At 38.5% G+C, this 24163-nt stretch overlaps 1 protein-coding gene across 1 annotated transcript; it reads left to right on the forward strand.

The window, feature by feature from the left end:
- Positions 1 to 12803: 12803 nt before the first annotated feature.
- Positions 12804 to 13760, forward strand: LOC308233649 (olfactory receptor 51H1-like; the record flags this gene model as incomplete). The annotated part of the gene is made up of 1 exon (XM_080640628.1): positions 12804 to 13760. The coding sequence occupies one exon, from the start codon at positions 12804 to 12806 to the stop codon at positions 13758 to 13760; it is 957 nt and encodes a 318-aa protein (XP_080496754.1).
- Between the last annotated feature and the right edge of the window lie 10403 nt (positions 13761 to 24163).

Genomic DNA, 24163 nt, shown 5'->3' on the forward strand with positions numbered 1-24163 from the left:
ATGGAAAATAGGATATTTGATTATAGGGGAGATCTGTCATGGAGAGATCTTGCAGCCACATAGAAATGACAGAGTGTTATGAATAAATTTGCTCACTTTACATTTGCGTCCAGACCTGCTGTTTGGCTCCTCACCACAATCTTCCCTGCTACTTACCAGACCAGCATTGAAGAGTGTGTGTCAGACAAGGTCTTTGGTTGGAGATAAATGCTGCAGAATTAGAATGGCTTCAAGAAGTGGCAAATGTGAGAGGATTTACAGCATAAGCCAGAGTAGAAAGAAATGGCTAAAAAGTGGACGTATCTCCAAGACGGTGATTGCTCCTCCATATCTTGAGAGATCCCCCATTTGTCTCCACATTAATTCTGTCTGTACTAAGAAAGGTATCTTCAGGTCTGAGTACCAGGAAATCTGCTGGAGACAGGTGGTGTGACCCATGGATAAATACCTAACAAAGTACGAGATCAGATCAGGTACATTACAAAAATGGATATGGTAAGAGACCTGTGTATGCAGGAAGCATTTAAAAAAACACCCAGCATAGTATGTGGGTGGAAAAATAAAACATTCTAGGGAAGAGAAATGATTAGAAGTCACATGGCCCAATTTTAGAAACTAACTTCCCCCATTCTTAGTCTCAGATCCTCATAGATAGTTGAAATATAAGGCAATGATCAGTTTTGCTGCTCAGTATGTTCAAATTCTTTCTCATGCTATGTCTTTACTAGGATTTAGCCTTGCTCTGAATAAACTTGGGGCAAGGACCCCAGCAGATTATCTTTGGGGTCAGGTAAGTAGAAAGCTAACCCATACATAGGTTATAGAAGATTCCACCACTGAATTTTTCAAGCTCCCACCATTTTGGCCTCCAGTAAATGTAGAAATGAGCTATATAATTTTAACTCATTCTTCAGTGATATGTTTGTCAGCAAAGTCTATTCCATGTGACTTCCTAAAGTATATATTTTTAAATTAAAATTATTGGAGTGACATTGGTTAATAGAATTATATAGATTTTAAGTGTACATCATCTGTATGCTGCATTGTGTTCATCACCTAGAGTCAAGTCTCCTTCTGTCACTATATATTTAACTTTATGTTAAATTTCAAATAGTGCATGCTTGATCATCCTTGCCTTTCTATCTGCAGTTATCTCTCTGCCTTCTCTCCATTTTCCATTTCAGGAAACAACTTATCTTTATTAGACCTCAGATGCTACCAGCTCCCATAGGTCTTCTAATATTTTACTTCTTTCAAATGAATCACTCCATCTCCTACCTCTATTCATTTCTCTAGCATAGACTTGCACACTTACTTATACCTCTTCCCATGCCATCCTACTACTCTGAGCTATCAGAAGACAAACACTATCTCTTACATTTTTTCATTCGTATAATAAGAACATCTTTCCATTAAACATAAAATAAGTTTGTTGAATTTTATGAGCTGTTTAAAGAGTATTGCCTTTTTTAAATTTTCATTTTGGAATGTAAAGCTATTTTTAATTAAAGTATAATTGACATACAATATTATATCAGTTTCAATGTACAGCATAGTGATTTGACATTTATATGCCTTATGATGTGATCATCACGAGAAGTCTAGTAGCCATCTGTCACTATAGTTATTGCGATATTATTGACTGTATTCCCTATGCTGTACTTTACATCCCTGAGACTTATTTATAAGTTTGTACCTCTTAATCCCCTTACCTTTTGCCCATCCTTCCACCACTCAATTTTCTGGCCACTATCAGTTTGTTTTTTGTATCTATGATCTGTTTGTTTTGTTTGTTCATTTGTTTAGTTTTTTAGGGGGGAAAAGAGTACAAATACAAAAATGTTTCTCACTGTCCAGATTCTGAGCCCCAGATTGCCTTCTACAAAGGGCCCTATGATTTTCCGCTCTCTCCAATTGGTCCTTCCCAATTTCCAAGTCACAATGTACTTTCCCACTCTTTTTTGAATGAAATAACTTCCTAAGAACAATCAAATTATTTTCCCAATCTCCTTTCTGTTCTTCCAAGCTCAGAAACAGTAAGTTCTACACTAATCCCCCCTTTTTTCTCTCTTTCTTGTTTTATCTCCCCACACACTAACCTCTCCCAATTGATTGTATCAATCTCACCTGGAGTCTGATCGTCCTTTCCACCTGCTACTCCCTTTGTGCAGTTCACTCACCACACTCGGTTCTCCCTGTGACCCTCACACTGGTGTTCTAGTGGACTGCCTTAGGTGTATTCTTTATGCTACCTTTGTTGTATCCCATCTGGGGGAGAGAAAAGGGGGGTGGGAGACAGGAAAGGTGAGCACAGGTGTCTAGCCTCTTGTTGCCAGAGCCCCAGGGGGAGCCTCAGTGAGAATGCTGTGGTTAGTTAAGGGCCTGCTGTTCTGCCCAGAGGAAGCACCATGATAACCTTTGGACTGCAGCAAGAATGAATGAATCCTTCCATCCCCAGCATCCAGCCTTGCTCTCATAGTCCCTGAAACAAGTCCTCCTCTACGCCACACTAATCCTGAGCTCAAAGGCCCCATAGGTCCTGAGGTCCTCTCTTGTCTGGGCCTGTCTGCCCTTTGGCAATTACCACAGTTTATCACCAGCCTTTTTTTTTTTTTTTTAATGAGCTCCAGACAGTGCCCCAAGCTCAGTCCACAGGGACACCTTCTGGTTTTGTTGCTTGTCTTTGTTTTGACTAATTGTCATTAGCACAGTAAAATGCCACATGGTACTAATAGCAGGGTCATAGATTCCATCTCTGCAGAGATCACTTAGTCACTTTTCTTTGCATCCTTAGGCTAAGGCCTGAATCACTTCAAAGACCACCTGAGATATAGAATGACCTCTTCTCCTGTTATGGTTTGATCCCCATCCCTGGCGCACGCACACTGCTAAATAAAATCAGATCTGTCTGAAATTCAACAGCTAGCCTGACTGGAACCTCTTACTCCTCTGGCCCAGTTATTTTGACTCACTCTTTTTTCCTCTGTGGTCCCTGTACTTGCACTTTCTTATTTCCCTAACATTTCTTGTTCTTTATAGATGCCCTGCTTCCTGGTGGATCAAGTATCATTAGACACTGCCACTCCCCACACCAGCTTGTGGCTTTTCCTTCACACCCTGGACTTAATCAACCTGGGCATTCATTGTGTGCCATGCCATCCACTGCTCCTCCCCTCCCTGAGACCTTTCAAGGGTACTTTTGTTTCTGTAATCCCTGAAACAGACCTTGGTAACCAGATCCCAGCCCATGGGTTTATCCTGGCTCATCCCTGTCATTTCTGATTGCCTTCAGAAGACGGTTCATTAATATCTCTGTGTCCTGGGTACAGGTAAACGTCTTCTGACTCAGGTTACTGCATCACTCTTCTTACTTCCTTTCAGAAAACTCCAACAGGTGTGATCTATTGGACCTGGGAGCTGCCCTCAAACTCTCCTGCTCAAGTTTAACACCATGGAGAATGGAGCTGAGGACAGTGACCAAATCTGTCTTAGCTCCCCAGAACACTCACAACCCCATATCCAGGCCTCTGTTAGCTCTCATGTTTAGTTCAATGTACAACTCCATATCTTTTCATCAACCTAGGATCCAGAGCTGTCTTTACTCTGATCTCTAAACTATAGAAAGGGCCATTTCTATCTGTACTTTGCTCTCTGTGATGATCAGGATAGCCATTATTAATGTGATACATGAATCTGGCCTAATAAGTTGGAGGGAGGGACAGAATTAAACCATCCCTGGCTTCTTCCTTTTCTCAGATCAACATGGTGTCATTTGATATTATTTATGATCATCTAGCTTTCAGATTTAGATAAGCTAGTTAAAAATTTTCACTTTGCCACATTCTAGCTGTAAGGCTATGGACAAGTACTTCACATCTCTAAGCTTCAATTTCCTCATCAGTAAAGAGTTTGCATGTAATGTTCGTGAAGTGTCCAGGACAATGCCTAACTCCTATTATTACTGTATGTGCCCATCAATTTGGTTTTCTAATGCCCCTCTTTGTTTAAAATGACTTTCTCCAAAAATTATCTATTAAGTAGATAATTTCTGAGCACCCGCTGTATACCAGATATCAGTCTAGGCTACAGTAGTTAACAAGGGAGGTAAGATCCCTTCTTTTATGGATCTTACCATCCAATAGGGAGTAATAGACAATGAATGAGTAAACAATGTGACAATTCCAAATGACTCTATATAGGGTTTAGGAGATAAGCAGAAAAAGGTCATGAGATAGTAAGTGGAGAGTGACTGAATACTATAGAAAAGTTGACATTTCTGAAGGTGATATTTAAGCTGAGATCTAAATACGGAAAATGAACTAGCCATGTGGCAATATGGTTGAAATGTGTTCCAGGCAAGTTCTCAGGCAGTGAGGCAACAGAAGCCGGCTCATGGCTGGCCAGCGCAGTGGCAGTGGTGGGAGCCTCTCCCGCCTCCGCAGCAGTGTTAAGGATGTCTGACTGATGGCTTAGGCCCGCTTCCTGAGGGGGATCAGTCCTAAGCCATCAGTTGGACATTCCCTGAGGGCTCTCAGGCTGCCAGAGGGATGTCTGATTGCCAGCATAGGCCAGATACCCCAGGGAGCAGGCCTAAGCCATCAGTCAGACATCCCCCGAGGGACCCCAGACTGTGAGAGGGCGTAGGCTGGGCTGAGGGACCCTCCCCCCCACCCCAGAGGTCTCTAGTATACATATAAAAACCTCTATGGAATGCTTATAGCAGCTTATTAACTAAAGTCTTTTCAACAGGCAAATGAATAAACAGAATATCATCTATATCCATATAATGGATATCCATACAATAGAACATTTTATTAATAACATAAATAATTCTCAACTCCATTATGTTAAGTGGAAGAATTCAGGGTTAAAAGATTATATGCTGTATAATGAACCAAAATTCTAAGGTCAGACAACAGATCGGTAGCTGTAAAGGCTTGTGGTGGTAGAGGGGTTGACTACAAAGGGGTAGCAGGAAGGAATGTTTTGGGGTTTGATAGAACTCTCCTGTATTTGGACTAGGCTGGTATATATATATATATATATATATATATATATATATATATATAATTTATATATTTATATATTTATATATACTTATATATACTTATATATACTTATATATATATATTCTGCATTTGTCAAAAGTCATAGAATTGTTCTACAAAAAGTGAATTTGAGTACATATAAATTTAAAAAGTATTTTTAAAATATAAATTCTCATAAGACCACTTGAATTTTAATTTAAAATTTACCTTTCAAGGCACATCCATCTTTTCTTAAATCCTTTGTGATTCTCCCATTTTTCTCATTATGTATTCCTAGCTTGTTTCCTGCTTATTTTCTTTTTTTTCTTCTGTCCTTAATTATTGGCATTTGGATTGAAGCACCTGTGACAAATTCTAGTAATACAGTTTTTCAAATGCCTCAGAAATGTATTAAGAATGAATACATAAAAAATAATATGTTGTGAGAAAAATATTCACTCTCATTAATGCTAAAAATTACCTTGGTGTTATGAAACTGCCTAAGGATAGACAAGTTATATTGTATAGTCTTACACATTATTTGCAACTGTGTTAACTTCTCATGATTATGTTTTTTAATGAGGCTTTCATACAAAATCAGATTATGTGGCAATGATATTATTTAAGTAGATGTAATAAGACATCTGTCTAATTCAGATTTGTTTAGTGCCAAATGTTATTAGAGTAATAGTTTCTAAAGAAAGTGACAAGAAATAAGAGAAATCTCATTACTCATTCATAGTTAAAAGAAAGAAGAAAAAGGAAGAAACAAGAATAAGCAAAGCAATTTATTTTTATGTGAATAAAAAGTTAAGATGTTATTAAAAAATCCACACAGAATAAATAGAGAATCTGGATTTGTATAGCATTGTTAGAATAAAAATATATTAGAAATATTTAAGGAGTAAAACCTTGGGATTTGTTAAGGGTGAGAGAGAGAGGAGAAAGAGAGAGAGAGAGAGAGAGAGAGAGAGAGAGAGAGAGAGAGAGAGAGGGAGAGAGAGAGAGAAAGAAAGAAAGAAAGAAACATTGATGTGAGAAAGACACACATCAATTGCTTGCCTTCTACCTATGCCCAAACCAGGCTGGGAATTGAACCTGAGACCCTTTGGTGTGCTGACACTCTAACCACTGAGCACACAGACCAGGCCAGGGCGACATTATTTAATGACATATTTTACTATTTTACATGTCTAGTTAGATTGATTTATCAATGAGATATAAAAATTATCAAAATATCAGTTACGGTATATAAAAGAAAGCATAAACATTCTTTTTTTAAAAAAATTAATAAATCTTTATTGTCCAGATTATTACAATTGTTCCTCTTTTTTCCCCCCATAGCTCCCCTCCACCCGGTTCCCACCCCACCCTCTGCCCTTACCTCCCCCCCCCACTGTCCTCATCCATAGGTGTACGATTTTTGTCCAGTCTCTTCCCGCACTCCCCACACCCTTCCCCCCCCCCCCCCCGAGAATTGTCAGTCCACTCCCTTTCTATGCCCCTGATTCTATTATATTCACCAGTTTATTCTGTTCATCAGATTTTTTATTCACTTGATTTTTAGATTCACTTGTTGATAGACATGTATTTGTTGTTCATAATTTTATCTTTACCTTTTTCTTCTTCCTCTTCTTAAAGAATACCTTTCAACATTTCATATAATACTAGTTTGGCGGTGATGAACTCCTTTAGCTTTTTCTTATCTGTGAAGCTCTTTATTTGACCTTCAATTCTGAATGATAGCTTTGCTGGGTAGAGTAATCTTGGTTGTAGGTTCTTGCTATTCATCACTTTGAATATTTCTTGCCACTCCCTTCTGGCCTGCATAGTTTCTGTTGAGAAATTAGCTGACAATAGTATGGGTGTTCCCTTGTAGGTAATTAACTGTTTTTGTCTTGGTGCTTTTAATATTCTCTCTTTGTCTTTTGCTCTTGGCATTTTAATTATGATGTGTCTTGGTGTGGTCCTCTTTGGATTCCTTTTGTTTGGGGTTCTGTGTGCTTCCTGGACTTGTAAGTCTATTTCTTTCACCAGGTAGGGGAAGTTTTCGGTCATTATTTCTTCAAATAGGTTTTCAGTATCTTGTTCTCTCTCTTCCTCTGGCACCCCCATAATTCAGATGTTGGTACACTTGAGGTTGTCCCAGAGGCTCCTTACACTATCTTTAAGTTTTTGGATTCTTTTTTCTTTTTGCTTTTCCAGTTGAGTGTTTTTTGCTTCTTTGTATTTCAAATCTTTGACTTGATTCTTGTGGTCCTCTAGTCTGCTGTTAGGTCTCTGTATAATATTTTTTATTTCAGTCAGTGTATGTTTAATTTCTAGGTGGTCCTTTTTCATATCCTTGAGGGTCTCACTAAGTTTATCGGCCTTTTCTAGGAAATTCTTGAAAAACCTTATAACCATGGTTTTGAACTCTATATCCAGTCGTTTGTTTTCCTCCATTTCTTTCATTTGTGATTTGTTTCTTTGTCTCCGCATTTTTGTTGCTTCCCTGAGTTGGTAGAGTAGCTTTGTGTGGTAGGTGTCCTCTAGGGCCCAGTGCCTCAGCCTCCCCCAGTTACCTGAGGTGGAGACTTTCGGTGCACTCCTTTGTGAACTGTGTGCACAGCCTTGTTGTAGTTAAGTCTTGATTGTTGTTGGTGTCACTGGGAGGAATTGACCTCCAGGCCAATTGGCTGTGAGGATCAGCTGTGTGTATGCTGGGAGAACTTCTGTGCTGGAGACACCCTTATAAGACAAGACTTGCAAAATTACAAAGCCTCTGTGCTCAGCTTGGATGGGGCGGAGTCTCAGGGCGGAGCAGATAGCCTTGGCTTCTCGTCAGCCCTGCCCTATGAGGCCCCTGGGTCTCAGTGTCCCTCGGTAATCGCTGCAAGCATTTTTGAGAGAAAGCTGCCTTCGAGTTTCGGCCGCTGCCAGGCAGTCCAGTTTCTCCCTGAATGAGTCTGGGTTCCCAGAAACTTGCCCGGAACTGGAGTTCAGCGCAGTTGGGAGCTTCCGTCTCCCTCCCGCTTGGGAAAGCCAGTCACGCACTCAGCTGCCTGTGCACTCAGCAGCCTGTCCTCTCTGTGCGTGTGTGTCTTCATACCTCAGCTTTTTGCAGCTCCTCTGAGTCTAAATGTGCTTTCCTCTTTCCTTCTAGTTGTAGAATTTCTACTCAGCCAGCTTTCCTGTGGTTCTGGATGGTGTCTGTTTTGTTTTTTAGTTGTAGTTTTGATATCGTTGTGCGAGGCAGCAGTTTAGGTGTTTACCTATGCCATGATCTTGGTTTCCCCCATTACCATTCTTTTTAAAGTTATGAACTTACCGATTTTGATAAATATGTGTGATACAGAGGTGAAGATAATGGCTACCAAGCAGATATATATAACTGTCTAAAACTCAACACAAGAATCAAGATCAGAAATGTTGATTTGGAATGAATCTCCTTATATTTGTAGAAGACTGATATGTAATTTCAATTGCCAAGGGAGAAAGTGAAATGAGAAAAGCAAGTTGTTAAATAGAAGAGGGAGTCAAAGACATGGGGAATGGAGTTGGGTTATATTGAGTCTGGGGAAAAAGCAATTTACTTAATTCTGGGAAGGTGAAAATGGGTGTGGATGTATTTAAAGAAGGAGCTGAAGGTGGTGGATATTAAGAAAGATTGGATCAAATTATCACAATTTTTTGAGTGAGTAGGGGAAAGGTTTTTCTATAGAACATTATGGGGGAAGATGGAATGGTAATGGGCATCAGAAATGTGAATATTTGAAATTGCTTTAGATAGGAATGGGATTAGTATAAAATTAAGAAAAATTAAAATAATTAACTAAAGATAGATTCTCTAAATTTACAGAATCATGCAATCTGACCTATTGCAAAATCAATCTTCTCTATTCATTTTCAACTTTGAAGATGTTAAAATAAAAATAAGAGAGATGGTATCATTTGTTTAGTTTTATATTTGTGCTAGTAGTATATGACAGAAAGTAAAAAAAAAAATCAGAGTCCTTGTGAGATACAAATGATCAACCTGTTTAAGTAAAAACCAAGAACAAAAACTTATTAGGTTAATAATAAAAACTGAAAAATGCAGTGAGACAGCAGGAAAACTTAATTCATTAGGGAATCATCTTAACTTTAGAATTTATGGGAAATCTTGGAGTCACTTTTTCCCCTTGGGATATTTTTGTTCATTATATTTGCTGTGTTTTGAGACAAATGAAGACAACTATTGTTTATTTTAGGAATGGAAAGAGCGAAGTGGCTAAGATGGCCCTGAGAGACTGTGACTGAGCACTAATCAGCCTCTGGAATGACCCCCCTCCCCCCCCACACACACCCCTTTTTCTATAGCCTCCTCAATATTATCTTATTTCCTAGACATGAGAATCTAGGAGGTAATTTGACAGCCCTGGAGAGACTCCTGCTCAATCTTGGAGCCACAGGGAATAACCTTGTTCACAGATCTGTGAAACTCTCCATGGCATGGTTTGGGAGGGGTTTTGGAGTAGCTCAGAAAATAAAATTCCTCATGTGGAAAGTGGCAATGGTTTTGCCAAGAGAACTTCTGATTTTTAAAGAATCCTCTCCCAGCTGAAGATACTCTTAGCAACCAAGTAAGTTTTAGGGCAAAATCAAAGGATAAAGTTCGTCTATCAAAATAATATTGTCAGGTATCATCACTGAAATTTCTAATTGTTCCTCAACCACTTCTTTCCCTTTCCCCTATCTCTTATTTCTCCTTTATTCTCCACCCCAAGCACTCCATGTTTTTGTATTCTTGCTCATTCACACATGCTTTAAGGGAAAGATGTGAAGAAAACTTCTTTAACCTCATGATGAATATGTCACTTTTTTAGAAGAGATGCTATCTGTTTTTCTCTAGTGAATGCATTGCTTTAGAAATTAGGGAACTGCCATTCACTTGAACTAAGTAATGTTGGAAGAAGGTGAGTGTCACCTATAGAATACTGCATATTGGTTAGACATTGGACTTTAAAAATTCCTTTCATGTAAACTACCTCTACCATCAGGTGAGGAGTGGTTATTACAATTAATCTGTAGATCAGGAGGGTTTTTCTTCCTGTTTCCTCAGGTCCTCCCTCTCTATCATATATCCTGGCCTAATGAAGCACTAACCAGAAAATTTTATTTTAAGACCAGTCCCTTATTCTATTAACCACAAATACCCTAAAATGCCTAGAAACCTGGAAGTTTCCATAGTACTTATAGCAAATGGAACTCTCTTTGTTTGCTGCTATTCACACAATTGGGAAATTTTATTGTTCACCTGCTCTTTCAATTTAGGATCTATAATGAGGTCATGTACCTTGTGGTAGTCACAAGATACAGATAGAAAACACACAGTGTATTTCTTCATAAATGTGGCAGTATGGACGGCAGAGGGTCAGGTCTAGAGGAAACTTTTAAAGGAAGAACTTGGGATCTAAGAACCTAATCGTCAGGGGACATACTTGAACTCTAAGACACAGTGATTGTTCAGAATGGCATGTTACACTCTGTTTGGGGGTCAGTATAGAGGCCCTAAAGGGGATCTGGAAGACATGTTCCTGTTGTCAGAATCAGAACAAAATCTAAAGACCCATATCAGGGATTAAGAAACTTGAGAGGAATGGAGTTTTGACTTGGTCTTCTCTAACTGAACCCCTCAAGCCTTGTTACACTTAGTTGCAATTTTTCTCAACAGGCTCTGTTTCACATACACCCCTCCCCAACTTGTCATCTGTTTTGATACTAACGAGGTGTTTGACTTCAGGAAAGTTATTTTCTTTACCTAGGCTTCAATTTCTTTATTAGTAAAATGTGAAATGGATCAGCTTTTACTTCTGCTATTTGTTGGATTCTGACTTTCTCTTATTATTATTTTTCTCCCCTTCCCTCTCCTCATTCTATTTTCTCCTTCCCTCTTTCATTTGTTTATCTCTTAAACTTTTCTCTCATTTCAGCTCTTTCCTATAATTATTTGAAAAACTTAAAAAAATATTTTTTCTCACAAACGATCAAAATACACAAAAACAAAGACAATTTAGTGGGAGGACAGAAAAATGTATGCTGATAATGTAATAGTCCATATATTTGTACTACTGTCTTTCATAACAGCAATGAAAAGACATGCATATTTTATAGAAAAGGGGAAAATATGCTAAGATTAAAAAATGGCTATGGCTGAGGAGATCTGAATCAGAAATCTTTCAAAGAAAATTTGATTTCAAAAATAGTTCTAATATGTTTTTTGATGCATCATGAACAGGGGCATCCAGAAGTGTATACATCCCTGGGGTTGAGACAACTCAATATTTGTAGAGCAGAAAATAGATTATTAAAAAGTTACAAGAGCTACAAAGTTAAATATTCTTGTTGATAGAAGAGAATCTATCAATTTTTACTTCTACTAACTGCAAATAATTCTGACCAAAAAATAAAAAAAAAGATAAAAAGAGAAACAAAATCAAACCCATTATTATGCTAAGAACATATGAAGAAAACTTTTTATTCCAAGTAATCATAATTAAAAGTACATATTTTGTTTTCCAAGGTTTTTGCATTTCTAATCCTCACATGGTCCCTGTAGGGTATTAGTTCTGTCCACAGATTACATGTGTAAGGCTATCCTGAGAAGCAGGGGGAACTGGAATCTGATTTTAAAATGTGTGGGTCTACATGGCCTCTTAGTCAATTTGATTCCAATCAATTGTTGAAGGCAATTGATAAGCGCCTGAAGGTTGAGAGCTTATCAAAGAGAGTCTACTCTGTTTCTGATTGGCATTCATGTTTAAAGTTGAATGACCCCATCAGGCAGCCTTTTGGAATAAATATAGTTACTGATTCTGACAACATGAGCATTCTTCCAGATCCCTGCTAAGGCCTCTATACTGATATCAATCAGAGTGTAACATGCTATTCTGAATGGTTGGTCACTGTACCTTAGCAATAGGATTGTCAAATGGTCATGGTTAAAAAAAAAAAAAAAAAAAAAAAAAAAAAAGGCTTCAGGTAAGTTCTGGAAAGTTACTTTATTTTTTAAAAAATATTTTTATTGATTTCAGAAAAGGAAGGGAGAGGGAGAGAGAGACAGAAACATCAATGATGAGAGATAATCATTGATTTGGCTGCCTTCTGCATGCCCCACACTGGGGATCAAACTGTGATCTCCTGGGTCATAGGTCAACGCTCAACCACTGAGTCACACCGGCTGGGCTAAAGTTACTTTAAAAAGAGAATTGCTTTCCTAAGTATAATTTGCTCCTTCCTTTCCTAAAATTTCACTAGATTAAAGATGACAAAAAATTTTATTTGCTATAATTAGAAATGGCTGTAGGAGGTTCCTGGGATGAGAATGATTCTGAGGCCACATTCAGGCTCAGGGTAAATGAAGGAGGGTTATGCTAAAATACAAGCATAGACATGTGCACAAAGCATTTCTAACCCTGTCCTACATACAAGATTCATTTCCCTCCTGAGAGTTCTGGGCATTTCCTTCATGAGTGTGATGAGTGGGAATGGAATTATTTAGGGGAGCAAGTAATTCATATTTTATATTGATTTTGTCTTAGTTATTGTGTACTCAGTTTTCTCAACAGGATATACTTTGTAGTAGTAATTTTAGGGATTGAGTTCTCTCTTAAACTCTCCCTGCCCCATGTAAAAATAAAATGGTTCTACTCGCAAGGAAGTCAGATTCTAATATCTTAATCCCTGTGGCTGTATTTTCAGGAATCCATCCATCAAGATCAAGCTCCCTTCTCACGCCTATGTCACATTGGCTTCATGGCAAATGATAACTACTCCCACTTCCAACACCTTTATTTTGTCTTAACTGGAATTCCAGGGCTTGAACAAAAGTACTACTGGATGGCTTTCCCACTGGGTGCTATATATGTCATTGCCCTCTTTGGCAATGGTGTCATCATCTCTACCATCAAGTCTGAATTGTCCCTGCATATCCCCATGTACTATTTTCTGTGTATGCTGGCATTGGCAGACATGGGGCTTGCCCTTTGCACTTTGCCCTCTATGCTAGGCATATTCTGGTTTAACTACAAGTTTATAGCCTTTGATGCCTGCCTTGTTCAGATGTACTTCATCCACACCTTCTCAGCCATTGAGTCTGGTGTGCTGGTGGCCATGGCCTTTGATCGGGTTGTGGCAATCTGGAACCCCCTGAGGTACAGCACCATCCTAACCAATGACGTGGTCCGCAAAACAGGGGCACTCATCTTGACAAGGGCAGTCTGTGTGGTCTTCCCTGTGCCTTTTCTTATCAAGCGACTCCCCTTCTACCGCTCCAACATCCTGTCCCACTCCTTCTGCCTCCACCAAGATGTCATGCGCCTTGCCTGTGCCAGCACCCGTGTCAACAGTCTCTATGGCCTCATTGCTGTCATCTTCACCAAGGGCTCTGACTCCCTCTCTATCCTCCTCTCCTATGTGTTCATACTCCAAACAGTAATGACCATTGCCTCAGGGGAAGGCCGGTTGAAAGCACTCAACACCTGTGTTTCACACATCTGTGCTGTACTCATCTTCTACGTGCCACTTATTGGGGTGTCTGTCATTCATCGTTTTGGAAAGCACCTTTCACCACTAACTCATGCCCTCATGGCTAATGCCTACCTTCTTGTACCCCCTGTGCTGAACCCCATAGTCTATACTGTGAAGACCAAGGAAATACGAAGGAAGATCACCCAAGTATTTGTTAAAAACAAGATTACTTCAGAGAGTTAAGGTCTGCCGATTTGAAAGAGAAAGAATCTATTCTTTGAAAACTCAATTATGACTGACAAATAAAGGTTTACATGTTTTTTACACTTCAGTGTGAATTGAATTGGGCCAAAGGAGATTTCCCTGATCTCAGAGCATACTTTCCTGTTCCTGTGCTAATCTGTCTTTTGCTCAGTATAGAAAGAGTAGAATTTATAGGAACTGCCCAATGTTCTGCTCTTTAGCCCTGCATTTATGAGTTGACACATAACAGCTGAAGGCCAAGAATATTATTAATTTCACTTTGTAATAACACTTTGAGCAGAAAGAGGCCATTAGTTTTATGCTTTTAACATTAAAGCTCATTAAATTGATTTAATTTAACTCAAGAGTTATGAACGACTTCCATTAGCTCAATGGGAAAGAAACAAACTATACTCATTAAATAATAAGAGAACACCTGGTGATAATACAATATTAAATAAGATATGAATCAGAAAAATGATCAAATTTTAAAATTAAGAATTTAAATGTATACAATTGAGCAGGGGCCATGTTGCATAATTTGGGATCAGAAGATTAAGAGTGAGTTTAGCTCTTCTGTGTGTGACACTAGGTATTAGTTCTCTTACTTTCTCTTTGCTGCAATTTTTAATTTTGAAAATGGAAATATCCCTTGGTTTTCAGTGTTGTTACAAAATTAAATTAATCATATAAATACAATTATTTGTAAACTTTGAAGTGTTGTGCACCTACAAGAAGGGTTCAAAAATATCAAATGCAAGAGTCTAAGAGAACATATATTTATAGATTGGCCACTAGGTAAAAGAGTGTCAGAGTCTTTCCATGTTATCATATTTGTTAATTATAGCATCCCTATAAGGGAGAGTGTTATGTGCTCTTTTCAGATGAAGATATCAAAGCACAAAGTTATACTAGTATTTGTTGGCTGAGGTTCATGTAGGCAGATTTCTTGCAGAATGATGGACACCATGTATATTGTGGGTGATAGATAAAATGGGATAGGCAGAATATAGGAGATACTCATAATAGAAGTTTAAAAATCATTATGGATATTGATTGAAGGCAAACTACCTATATAAAGTAGATGGAACAAAGGCACATGTGTACACTGAGCTATTTGTATCTCTTTACACGGTCCAAGTGACTTTTTCTAAAAATATTTACTGTTTTGTTGTTAAAACTTAAGACAAAAGATTCTTTGTGACTTGAATGGTGAATGCAATTATCTATTACTCAAATCAGTAGCTACTTTAGAAGTTTTCTAAGGCAGACTCTAGCCTTGTTAAGATTAATTTAGTAAGACTATGCATACAAGAAATGAGAATTTCCATTTAAATACCGCAAAGAACTTATATGCATAACCCAATGACATGTGCAATAGGGTAGTGAAGACCTGGAGGGGTGAGTAGTGGCTGAGAGGAGGGGGTTAAAGTGGGGGAGGATGAGAGATATCTATAATAGTATGAATAATAAAAATAAATTAAAAAATAAATACTGCTTTTGGGTTCAAGAGGCCCTACTGACTTAATCTTAGATAGGTTCATTAAAATTACCTTTATTAAAAAAACATAAACACATTGCAGACATGCAACAAAATCATAAAGTATAAAACATCATTTACATATTCTGGATGTTGTGGGGAGAGTTGAGCTTTACCACTCCTGGAGGCACAGTCCTGAGTCTGGAGCAGGGAACAGAACCCAGGACTAATCTTGTTATTAAGAGGTTAGGTCTCAATCTGTTCTTTCAACATGGGGAAAGGTCCTCAGAAGCAGTGTAAAGTGACTAATATCCTCAGGAGATGGACAAGTCTCTCTGAGGACTTTCAGTTCTTGGGTGTTTTTACCCATATGTGATACTTAAAATTTAAGTTATGCCAAAATTTTCTAAATCACACTCTACCTTTTAGAGACAGATAGAAATACCCTTCATAGCCATTATCTTTGATGTCTTAAGTACATAAAGGCTTAGAAACAAGTGTACTGGTGAAGGAGTAGGTAGGTTTCTCTATGTCCCTTTTCTTCCTTGAAGATGAAGATGATGATAGCCACAGCAACAGCAGTACTAGCAGTAGTAACAGCTGCAATACCATCTACTAAAGAACTACAATAACTAGTGTTTTAGACATGGTCTCATTACTCCCAGAATTAACTCTAGGGGTGAATACAGGGTAGGACAAAAATAGGTTTACAGCTGTGAGTATGTGAAACAGATTTTATTCTTGTATTATTTTTGATATGAACAACTGTAGACCTACTTTTGCCCCACCCTGTATATTGAGGGCAAGGGGTTAGGTGTCATACACCTCTGGGTTTAAGTTCTGGCTGTGCCACTTATTATATGTGTATTCTAGGCAATATATCTAATTTATTTAATACTAGTTGTTCTAATCTACAAAAGCTGGATTGGACTATTATTTATTTTATAAAGTTATGGAGATTAAAGGAGTTAATGCATGTATGGCTTAGCCCAGGCCCTGGAAGTAATAAGCATTGGATAAATATCAGTTGGTATTATTATTATTATTCTAAATTGAAAAATACACACTGATGCACAGAATATTTATGTAGCTTGGTCAAGTTCACATAGTAAGTAAGTTGGCCAGCCACAATTTAAAATTTTTTTTTTAATTGATTTTTAGAGACAGAGGAAGGGAGCCTAGGGAGAGAGAGAGAAACATCAATGTGGGAGTGAAATATCATTTGCCCTGACTGAGAATTGAGCCAGCAATCTTTTGGTGCAGGGGATAAAGCCCAACCAACAGAGACACACCCACCAGAGCATACACAATCACAATTTGAAAACACATCATTACTCCAGCTTTGAGATTAATAAGCAAGGGACTTTAAATATTTGTAATTCATTCAAATAAATCAAGTTGAAGGAAGATTGAGGGGGAAATATTTAATTTGTTAATTAGAAGGAGGTCTGAGCCACGGAAAACACTGCTTTCATATAGCAATAGAAACAAAAGTCAGATTACAGGATCTAGAGAAGGTATTGCAAAGTGATGATGTATATGTTCAGATTGCCTGTAAATAATTTATATTTTTTTACTTTGCTACCCTATGGTCACATCAGAGAATGAGAGGATGATGGCATTAAAGGGCACTTTCAGCTAATTGTCTCTGTTATCATGCCGGAAAGCAATCATTCTACCACTAATAGAAAGATGTGGCCAGGAAACTGGGAAGGCTGGTCAACAACCTTAATTGTTTTGATCACTCATTGTTTAGTTGAAACTTGTTAGCTGAAGCAGCCTCCACCTCTGTTTCTCCTATGTAAATTTCTGTTATTGTAATTTCCTGCCTAAAGGTTATGGGTGTATCCCATAGTCTCAATAAAAGGGATTGGAAGGCCAGAGCAAAGGGTAGTCCTTCCACTAGAGTTGGGCTCCTGCCTCGCCCCCAATATTTCCAAATTAATACCTTTCCAAGTCTCTTTTCATATGTGTGCGGCCTTCTCCAGAACCTGAACCCTGAACCGGAACCCTGAACCACGCGGGGCGTGAAAGGGGTTCCCACATCTGGCGCCTGAACCCGGGACTTCTGGAGGAGATGATATTTTTCGCCTAAGAGCGAAGGAAAGGAAAAAATTCACCTAGAAAAAGGTGAGGGAGGTTCATCTCATGCAAAGCCCACGGACTAACTGCAGAGTCGCGATCTATAAGTAGGGTGGGAACGTCTTTTTCAGCCAGGCTAATGGGGAAGAATTAGGTTATAAAATAATGTGGTTTCTTATTCAAATTAAAATCTTAATTGGTATTTGGAATTTAAAATCTGTAATAAGAAATGAAACTCCACTGCAAAAACCACCTCTGGTATGGAGAAATTCAAAGGTGGCAGGAGAGGGCAAGGCTATCCGCTCTGCTCTCCCGCAATGAGATTACTCAAGGTTTCTTTTAAAATTATAAAAGAACTAGCAGGGAAATGCAAATCTTGGCCAAATTGGGTGCTAGTTATTACTTCGGAAAGCGAATAAGAAAGAAAAAATTTAAGATCTGTCTATCTTTTAAGCATGAAAAGAAATTCGGCCAGATCTGTTGCTGAAACTTCCCCCGAAGTAAGCAGGATGTTGTTATTAATCTAGGAACTGCTAAATGTTTGACTTGTCAGCTTTAAAAGTACAAAGTGCAAATTAAATTGGGAGAAATTATATAGTTGTGGTAATTTAAATCATATATGGATATATATATTTGATCGTTTTTTCCATGTTAAAATTTCAAGGCTTTAGCAGAGATGATTCTTGGAAAGCTCCAAGGGCCTGGAGTAATGCAGGAAATTTGTTCTGTCTTCTTAAAGGAAATATTTTTGAAATTTAAACGATTGATACTTTAAATCACATGGAAAGCTTTATCAAATATAAATTAATAAATATATTTTACTTTTAGATGTTATAAAGGTTTTGGCCTTTAAAGTAGGGGACTATCACTACTTGCTCCTGGGAGAGGTGCAAAAAATGTAACTAGACCTGGTCTATACAAAGAAAAATTGACAGCCAGTTTGAAATTGAATTGCCATGGCCTAGAGCAAAGAATATCCTTACATGATATTATTCTACAATGTCGTCATAATTTTTGATATTTTACAAAAGCATATTGTACAATTATCCAAAATAAACTTACAAACTAATTCTTTGCATGTTTGGCAGCAATTAAAAAAAAAAAAAAAGGACATGAATTCCAGAAAGGAATTAAGGCCTCCCTGGGAAGACACTTGAGCATTCTATACTGGCCTTTTTGCCAAGAGGGACCCTCCCACAGCTGTTGCCTGAACTTTCTGTTTATGCTGAGGTTGAAGCCTCCTGATCGCTGGTACCATGGATCTGTCTCAGGCCCAATGGCGTGAGCTGGGCTCTCTCTGGAGAAGAAACCTGGGTTCCCCAAGATATGTGATCAGTGCCGGGGCCCCGCCAGCAGGCGAGGGGATCCCAAGGCAGGTGCTGGGCGTGGAGGCCATGGGGGCATAGGCGACCAAGAAGACAGAACTGAACCTAACATCACCCTGCTTGGCCCCGAGGATGGCTGGTTAGCCAGAGACGGGTAAGATTCCTCAAGGAAGGAACAACCTAAGACAGGCACAGTCGCAGAGGGGCCATCAGGAGAGAACTTGGGGATCAACAGAGGTGGGGCACAGTCCCTCACCCCCCCAACATTGCAGGGGCTTGAACCCTCGCCCAGTCTGAGGGAGGTCTCCTGCCCCCATGGCTGCTTCACGCTTCCCACACCCAGCTCAGATCGTGACCCAGGTAACAGAGCCCAGCTCAGATCGGGACTCAGACATAGACTTGGCAGACAGCAGCTGCCCTATATCTAAATCCAGCCTAGCACCAGGAATGCTCAAAGCCTACCCAAGAATGCAAATAATCCTTTCCACTAATATTTACAGGGTAAACTAAGGTTGTTAGAGTATTAAATTTGACAGTAAAATAGAAGTCAAGTTTTCAGATTAATTTAAATTGGCAAATTGAAATAAGTGAATATTCAAGAAAATTTAATTGTGCTGGACAAAAAGTTGTTCCTAAAGTATTAACTAAAATTTCTATTGGTAGTTCATCTCATGGTAAATTTGCTTAACATGCAAAGAACCTAAAGCAGTCATATTTTTGTGCAAAAAATTAAAATTTAAAGTTACCAAGACTGCATTATAAAATTTCCAAAAGCCTTCATTAATCAAAAAAAGGGGGGATAATGGAAAAATAGCATGTAAGGAAAAATATTCTGTAAGTAAATTACATCTAGAAAATTTTTACTTTAGCAAGACACCAATGAAAAACATACATGGTATCAAAATAGGCCAAAGGAAAATCGTTTGGGCAAAAATAAAAAGGATCCCAAGTAAAATTTATAGAAAAGATTCCTTTATTAACTTTTGGTCGAGAACATGTTTGTATATATTTTCAGAAAACAACTCCAAGACCATGTGGATTCCTGCAACAGAGAGGAATTGACAGGTCTGCTCCAACCACGAAGACTAGAGGAGAAACAGTCTAGAGATGGAAGACGCTGATGACGCCTTGCCATGCTAGCAGTCAGCAGCTGTGCGTCGCTGCAGGTCACCTAGGACCAAGGACCTGCATTGCCACCATCCAGATATCATTGCTGACATGTACACATAAGGAACTGTTTGACATTGAAACTGGGACTCACAACTGTTTGACATTGAAACTGGGACTCACAATTGTTTGACACTGAAACTGATACTCAGAACTGTTGGACATTGAAACTGGAACTCAGAACTGTTGGACATTGAAATTGGGACTCAAACATTTTTGTTCTTATGTGTTTATTTCTGGTCTGCAGATGCAAGATTTTTTTTTAAGGAAAGAAACGGGGGAGATGCCGGAAACCAATCATTCTACCACTAATAGAAAGATGTGGCCAGGAAACTGGGAAGGCTGGTCAACAACCTTAATTGTTTTGATCACTCACTGTTTAGTTGAAACATTGTTAGCTGAGGCAGCCTCCACCTCTGTTTCTCCTATGTAAATTTCTGTTATTAGAATTTCCTGCCTAAAGGTTATGGGTGTATTCCATAGTCTCAATAAAAGGGATTGCAAGGCCAGAGCAAAGGGTAGTCCTCCCACTAGAGGTGGGCTCCCGCCTGGCCCCCAATATTCCCAAATTAATACTTTTCCAAGTCTCTTTTCATTTGTGTGCGGCCTTCTCCAGAACCCGAACCCTGAACCGGAACCCTGAACCACGTGGGATGTGAAAGGGGTTCCCACATTATCACAGTTTGTGAATATTGGAAATATGGTTGGCTTTTATGCTTAGTCTGGTGATAGTTTTCAAATTTTTGGTTATGCATCTGTACAAGGAAATGAAAAAGACACTTCCTAATATATTTATATTCTATTTTATTCATTGAAAAAGTGCATACAGATACTACTATACTACTATCTTACGTATATGTTAACACACCACTGAGCCAAACAGGCTAGGGCAGGATTTTTATTTTGAGAATCTCCTAACTCACCAGAAATTTGGGGCCATTCTTGAAGCCCCTTCTGTCATCAAACAGCATTTAAAACTTTCAAACTTGTCTTCAAAACATATGAAATAATTATCTCCATTTTATATAGCAATAAATAGTATTGCCCACTTCTCCCAGGCTAACTGATCATCCTCCTTCCAATAAGTCTTCATTCTGTAGTCAGAATAAACTTTTAAAAATTACATTATGATTTACTCACCACAAACAAAAGCTCCTTTAAGGACTTCTATTATACTTAGAATAGAGTCACAAATCCTTATCTTAGCCATCAAGGTAAGTCAAGAGTCAGCCTTATCTGCCTCTGGAGCACCAATTTCCACATATGTTCTTCCCTGTTCCTTAGGCCTTTCTCCACCTTCTGTACAGTTCCTCTTTGCCTAGTCAAAGTCTATCTGTCCTTCCCAAGTAAGCCTTTTCCAAATGCCCACTGCTCTTTAAGACTCCTTAGTATACTGTTTTCACATTCTGGGCTTTTTTTTTCCTTATAAATGAATACAGTCAATTAAACATTGCATAAGTATTTGTTTAATGTCTATCTCTCCTACTAGAAGTTAAACTCCCTGAAAGAAAGGAATATTTATCAGTTCATCACCTAATAGATCATATGCTAAACATATAGTAACTTTTCCATATGTGTTAAAGGAATGAAGCAATGAATAAATTAATTTGGATGACTGAATGTCTTAAAAACCAGAAGTCTTAAAAACCCTCAAACTCCCCCCTCATCTTCTCCATGTGGGTTGACAATTATTAATCAAGAGAAAAATCTGCTTTTCTAGGAGGGTCTAGACAAAAAGCTTTCATGAGGAGTCCACTTACAAAGTTTGTGATGTGTGTTGCAAACAGAATCCAGACCTCTTTCCCAATAAATCACAATGCTAAGATCTACAGCACACTGTAGTGGTTGTCTACCCCGTGGCTGGAATTTGAAGAGGGGCTTTTGAATACTTTGCATGGTAAGTGAGAGCTCTTCACTGCTGATTCCTCATCTCAAGTAATTCTGATGGCTTTCACTAGGGAAGAGTCAACTGGCTTATCCTTACTGATAACTTTTCTTGGAAAGACTTAAAAACTCTTTGAGATACTGGGGGGGGGGGGGCAGGTAAAGGCATGTACTGGGGGGTAGGGGAGCCTGGGGGGGAGGTCAATGGGGGGAAAAAAAAAAGAAGACATATGTACTACTATTTGTAATACTTCAAACAATAAAAATAAATAAATAAAAAGTTAAAAAAAACCCAAAAAACAAAAACAAACAAACAAACAAAAACACAAAAAAGAACAAACCTCTTTGATATTCTTTGAATAAGCCCCAGGATCTGCTGAACCACTGTTGTTCTATGGAGAGTGCTGATTTTTGCTTTTCTTTTCACTTTTTTTTAAATGATTCTTTTTAAAAAATATATCTTTATTTATTTCAGAGAGGAAAGGAGAGAGAAAGAGAGATAGAAACATCAATGATGAGAGAGAATGGTTGATTGGCTGCCTCCTGTACGTCCCCCACTGGGGATCAAGCCCACAACCCAGGCATGTATCCTTGACTGGAATCGAACCTGGGACCCTTCAGTCTGCAGGCTGACGCTCTATCCACTAAGCCAAACCAGCTAGGGCTTTCTTTCACTTTTACAGCCTTTGACTCTGTTTATCCAAATGTGTTTTACCCCATCTTCTCTTTTTTTCTTCATTCTTTTTTCTATTCTCTATCTTCCTTTTCCATTTTCCCTAAATTTTCAGCCCCCTTCTTTTCTCTAGTTCCCAATTTAATTCCCATTTACTCTTCCATCCAATTTTTATTTCACTCTTCTCTATTCACTAGATCTTCCCCCACAGTATATGTCTTCTTTTATTTTTTCCTTAAGTGCAATGTCTATATTTTACTTTTTTTCTCTTTTCCTTGCTTTCTGCCACCCATGACACTCTATAGACTTCTCTGGTGGAATCAGGCCTAAACGGGCAGTCGGGCATCCCTCTCATAATCCAGGACTGCTGGCTCCCGACCACTCGCCTGCCTGCTTGCCTGATTGCCCCTAACCACTTCTGCCTGCCAGCCTGATTGACATCTAACTGCTCCCCTGCCAGCCCAATTGCCCCTAACTGCCCTCCCCTGGTGGCCTGGTCATCACCAACTGCCCTCCCCTGCAGGCCTGGTTACCCCCAACTTCCCTCCTCTGCTGACCTGGTCACCCCCAACTGCCCTGCCCTGCTGGTCATCTTGTGGCAGCCATATTGTGTCCACATGGGGGCGGACATATTGTGTGTTGGAGTGACAGTCAATTTGCATATTACTCTTTTATTAGATAGGATTTCTGTATATTTTGAAATAATACGTTATGACTATGTTTAGACAATACCATGTGTTGTCAAGAATGTGGAGTGTTGAATGTTTCAGCCACTTTAGTAAACATTTGACATTTTCTTCAAAATTAGACAAATGCCTATCATACTACCCATTAATTTTTCTCCCATATATCTGTCAAAAAATGTCCACACAAAGACTACATGCTAATATTTGTGTCGGCATTTTTCATAATAGTCAAATGTTGTAAACAATCCAATGTATATCAACTAGTGAATGGATAAATAAGTGTTTTATTTATATAATGACATACCCAGCAAGAAAAAGAAATAGACTATAAATACATAAATATTATGTTAAATGAGAGAAACCAGACACAAAGGTAATTTATTGTATGATTCCATTTATATGAAATTTATATGAAATTTCTAATAAATGCAAACTATAAAAGAGCATAATCATGGTTTCCTGGAGCTGGAGACAGGCCCATGACTGACCTCAAACTACCATCTGGGAATATTTTTCTATCATGGAAGTTTTGTGGGGATTTTTTTGTTTGTTTGTTTGTTTTTTGTAGGTGAGTTAGTTTTATTTGTTATCATTATTATTTTATTTTTTTAAAATATATTTTTATTGATTTCAGAGAGGAATGGAGAGGGAGAGAGAAAGAAAAAAAAATAAGTGCGTTAAGCTGGGCTTATTGGTCTTTTTTTCTTGATCTCAAGGGACCTAATTTTCCTAATGCAAACCAGTGATGGCAACCTTCCAAATACAGAACCAATCTCAGTCCTACATGAATGGTACCTCATTAGCTTTATGAAAAAAAAATACAGCTTAATCCTTATAGACCATTATTCTGCTTACCAGAGTGTGTCCTTCTAAAGTTCTTTGGGAGCCAAAGTAACTTCTCCCTCCACTATCTGCTGCATGCTCAGGTCTTTTTAGTATCCATATACTCCTAGGAATGAAGAAGGTCAGAGTTTTAAAGTTCTTAAAGAATATATTTCTCCTTTGTCTGTCCTACATCATGCAGGTAGAAAAATTGAGTCCCAGAGAAGATCATGTCTAAGTTCCAACAATTTAAGATCATAATCAAGATACACACATTTGTACAC

The sequence above is a fragment of the Plecotus auritus genome (assembly GCF_963455305.1).
Source record: "Plecotus auritus genome assembly, chromosome: 9".
NCBI lineage: Eukaryota > Metazoa > Chordata > Mammalia > Chiroptera > Vespertilionidae > Plecotus > Plecotus auritus.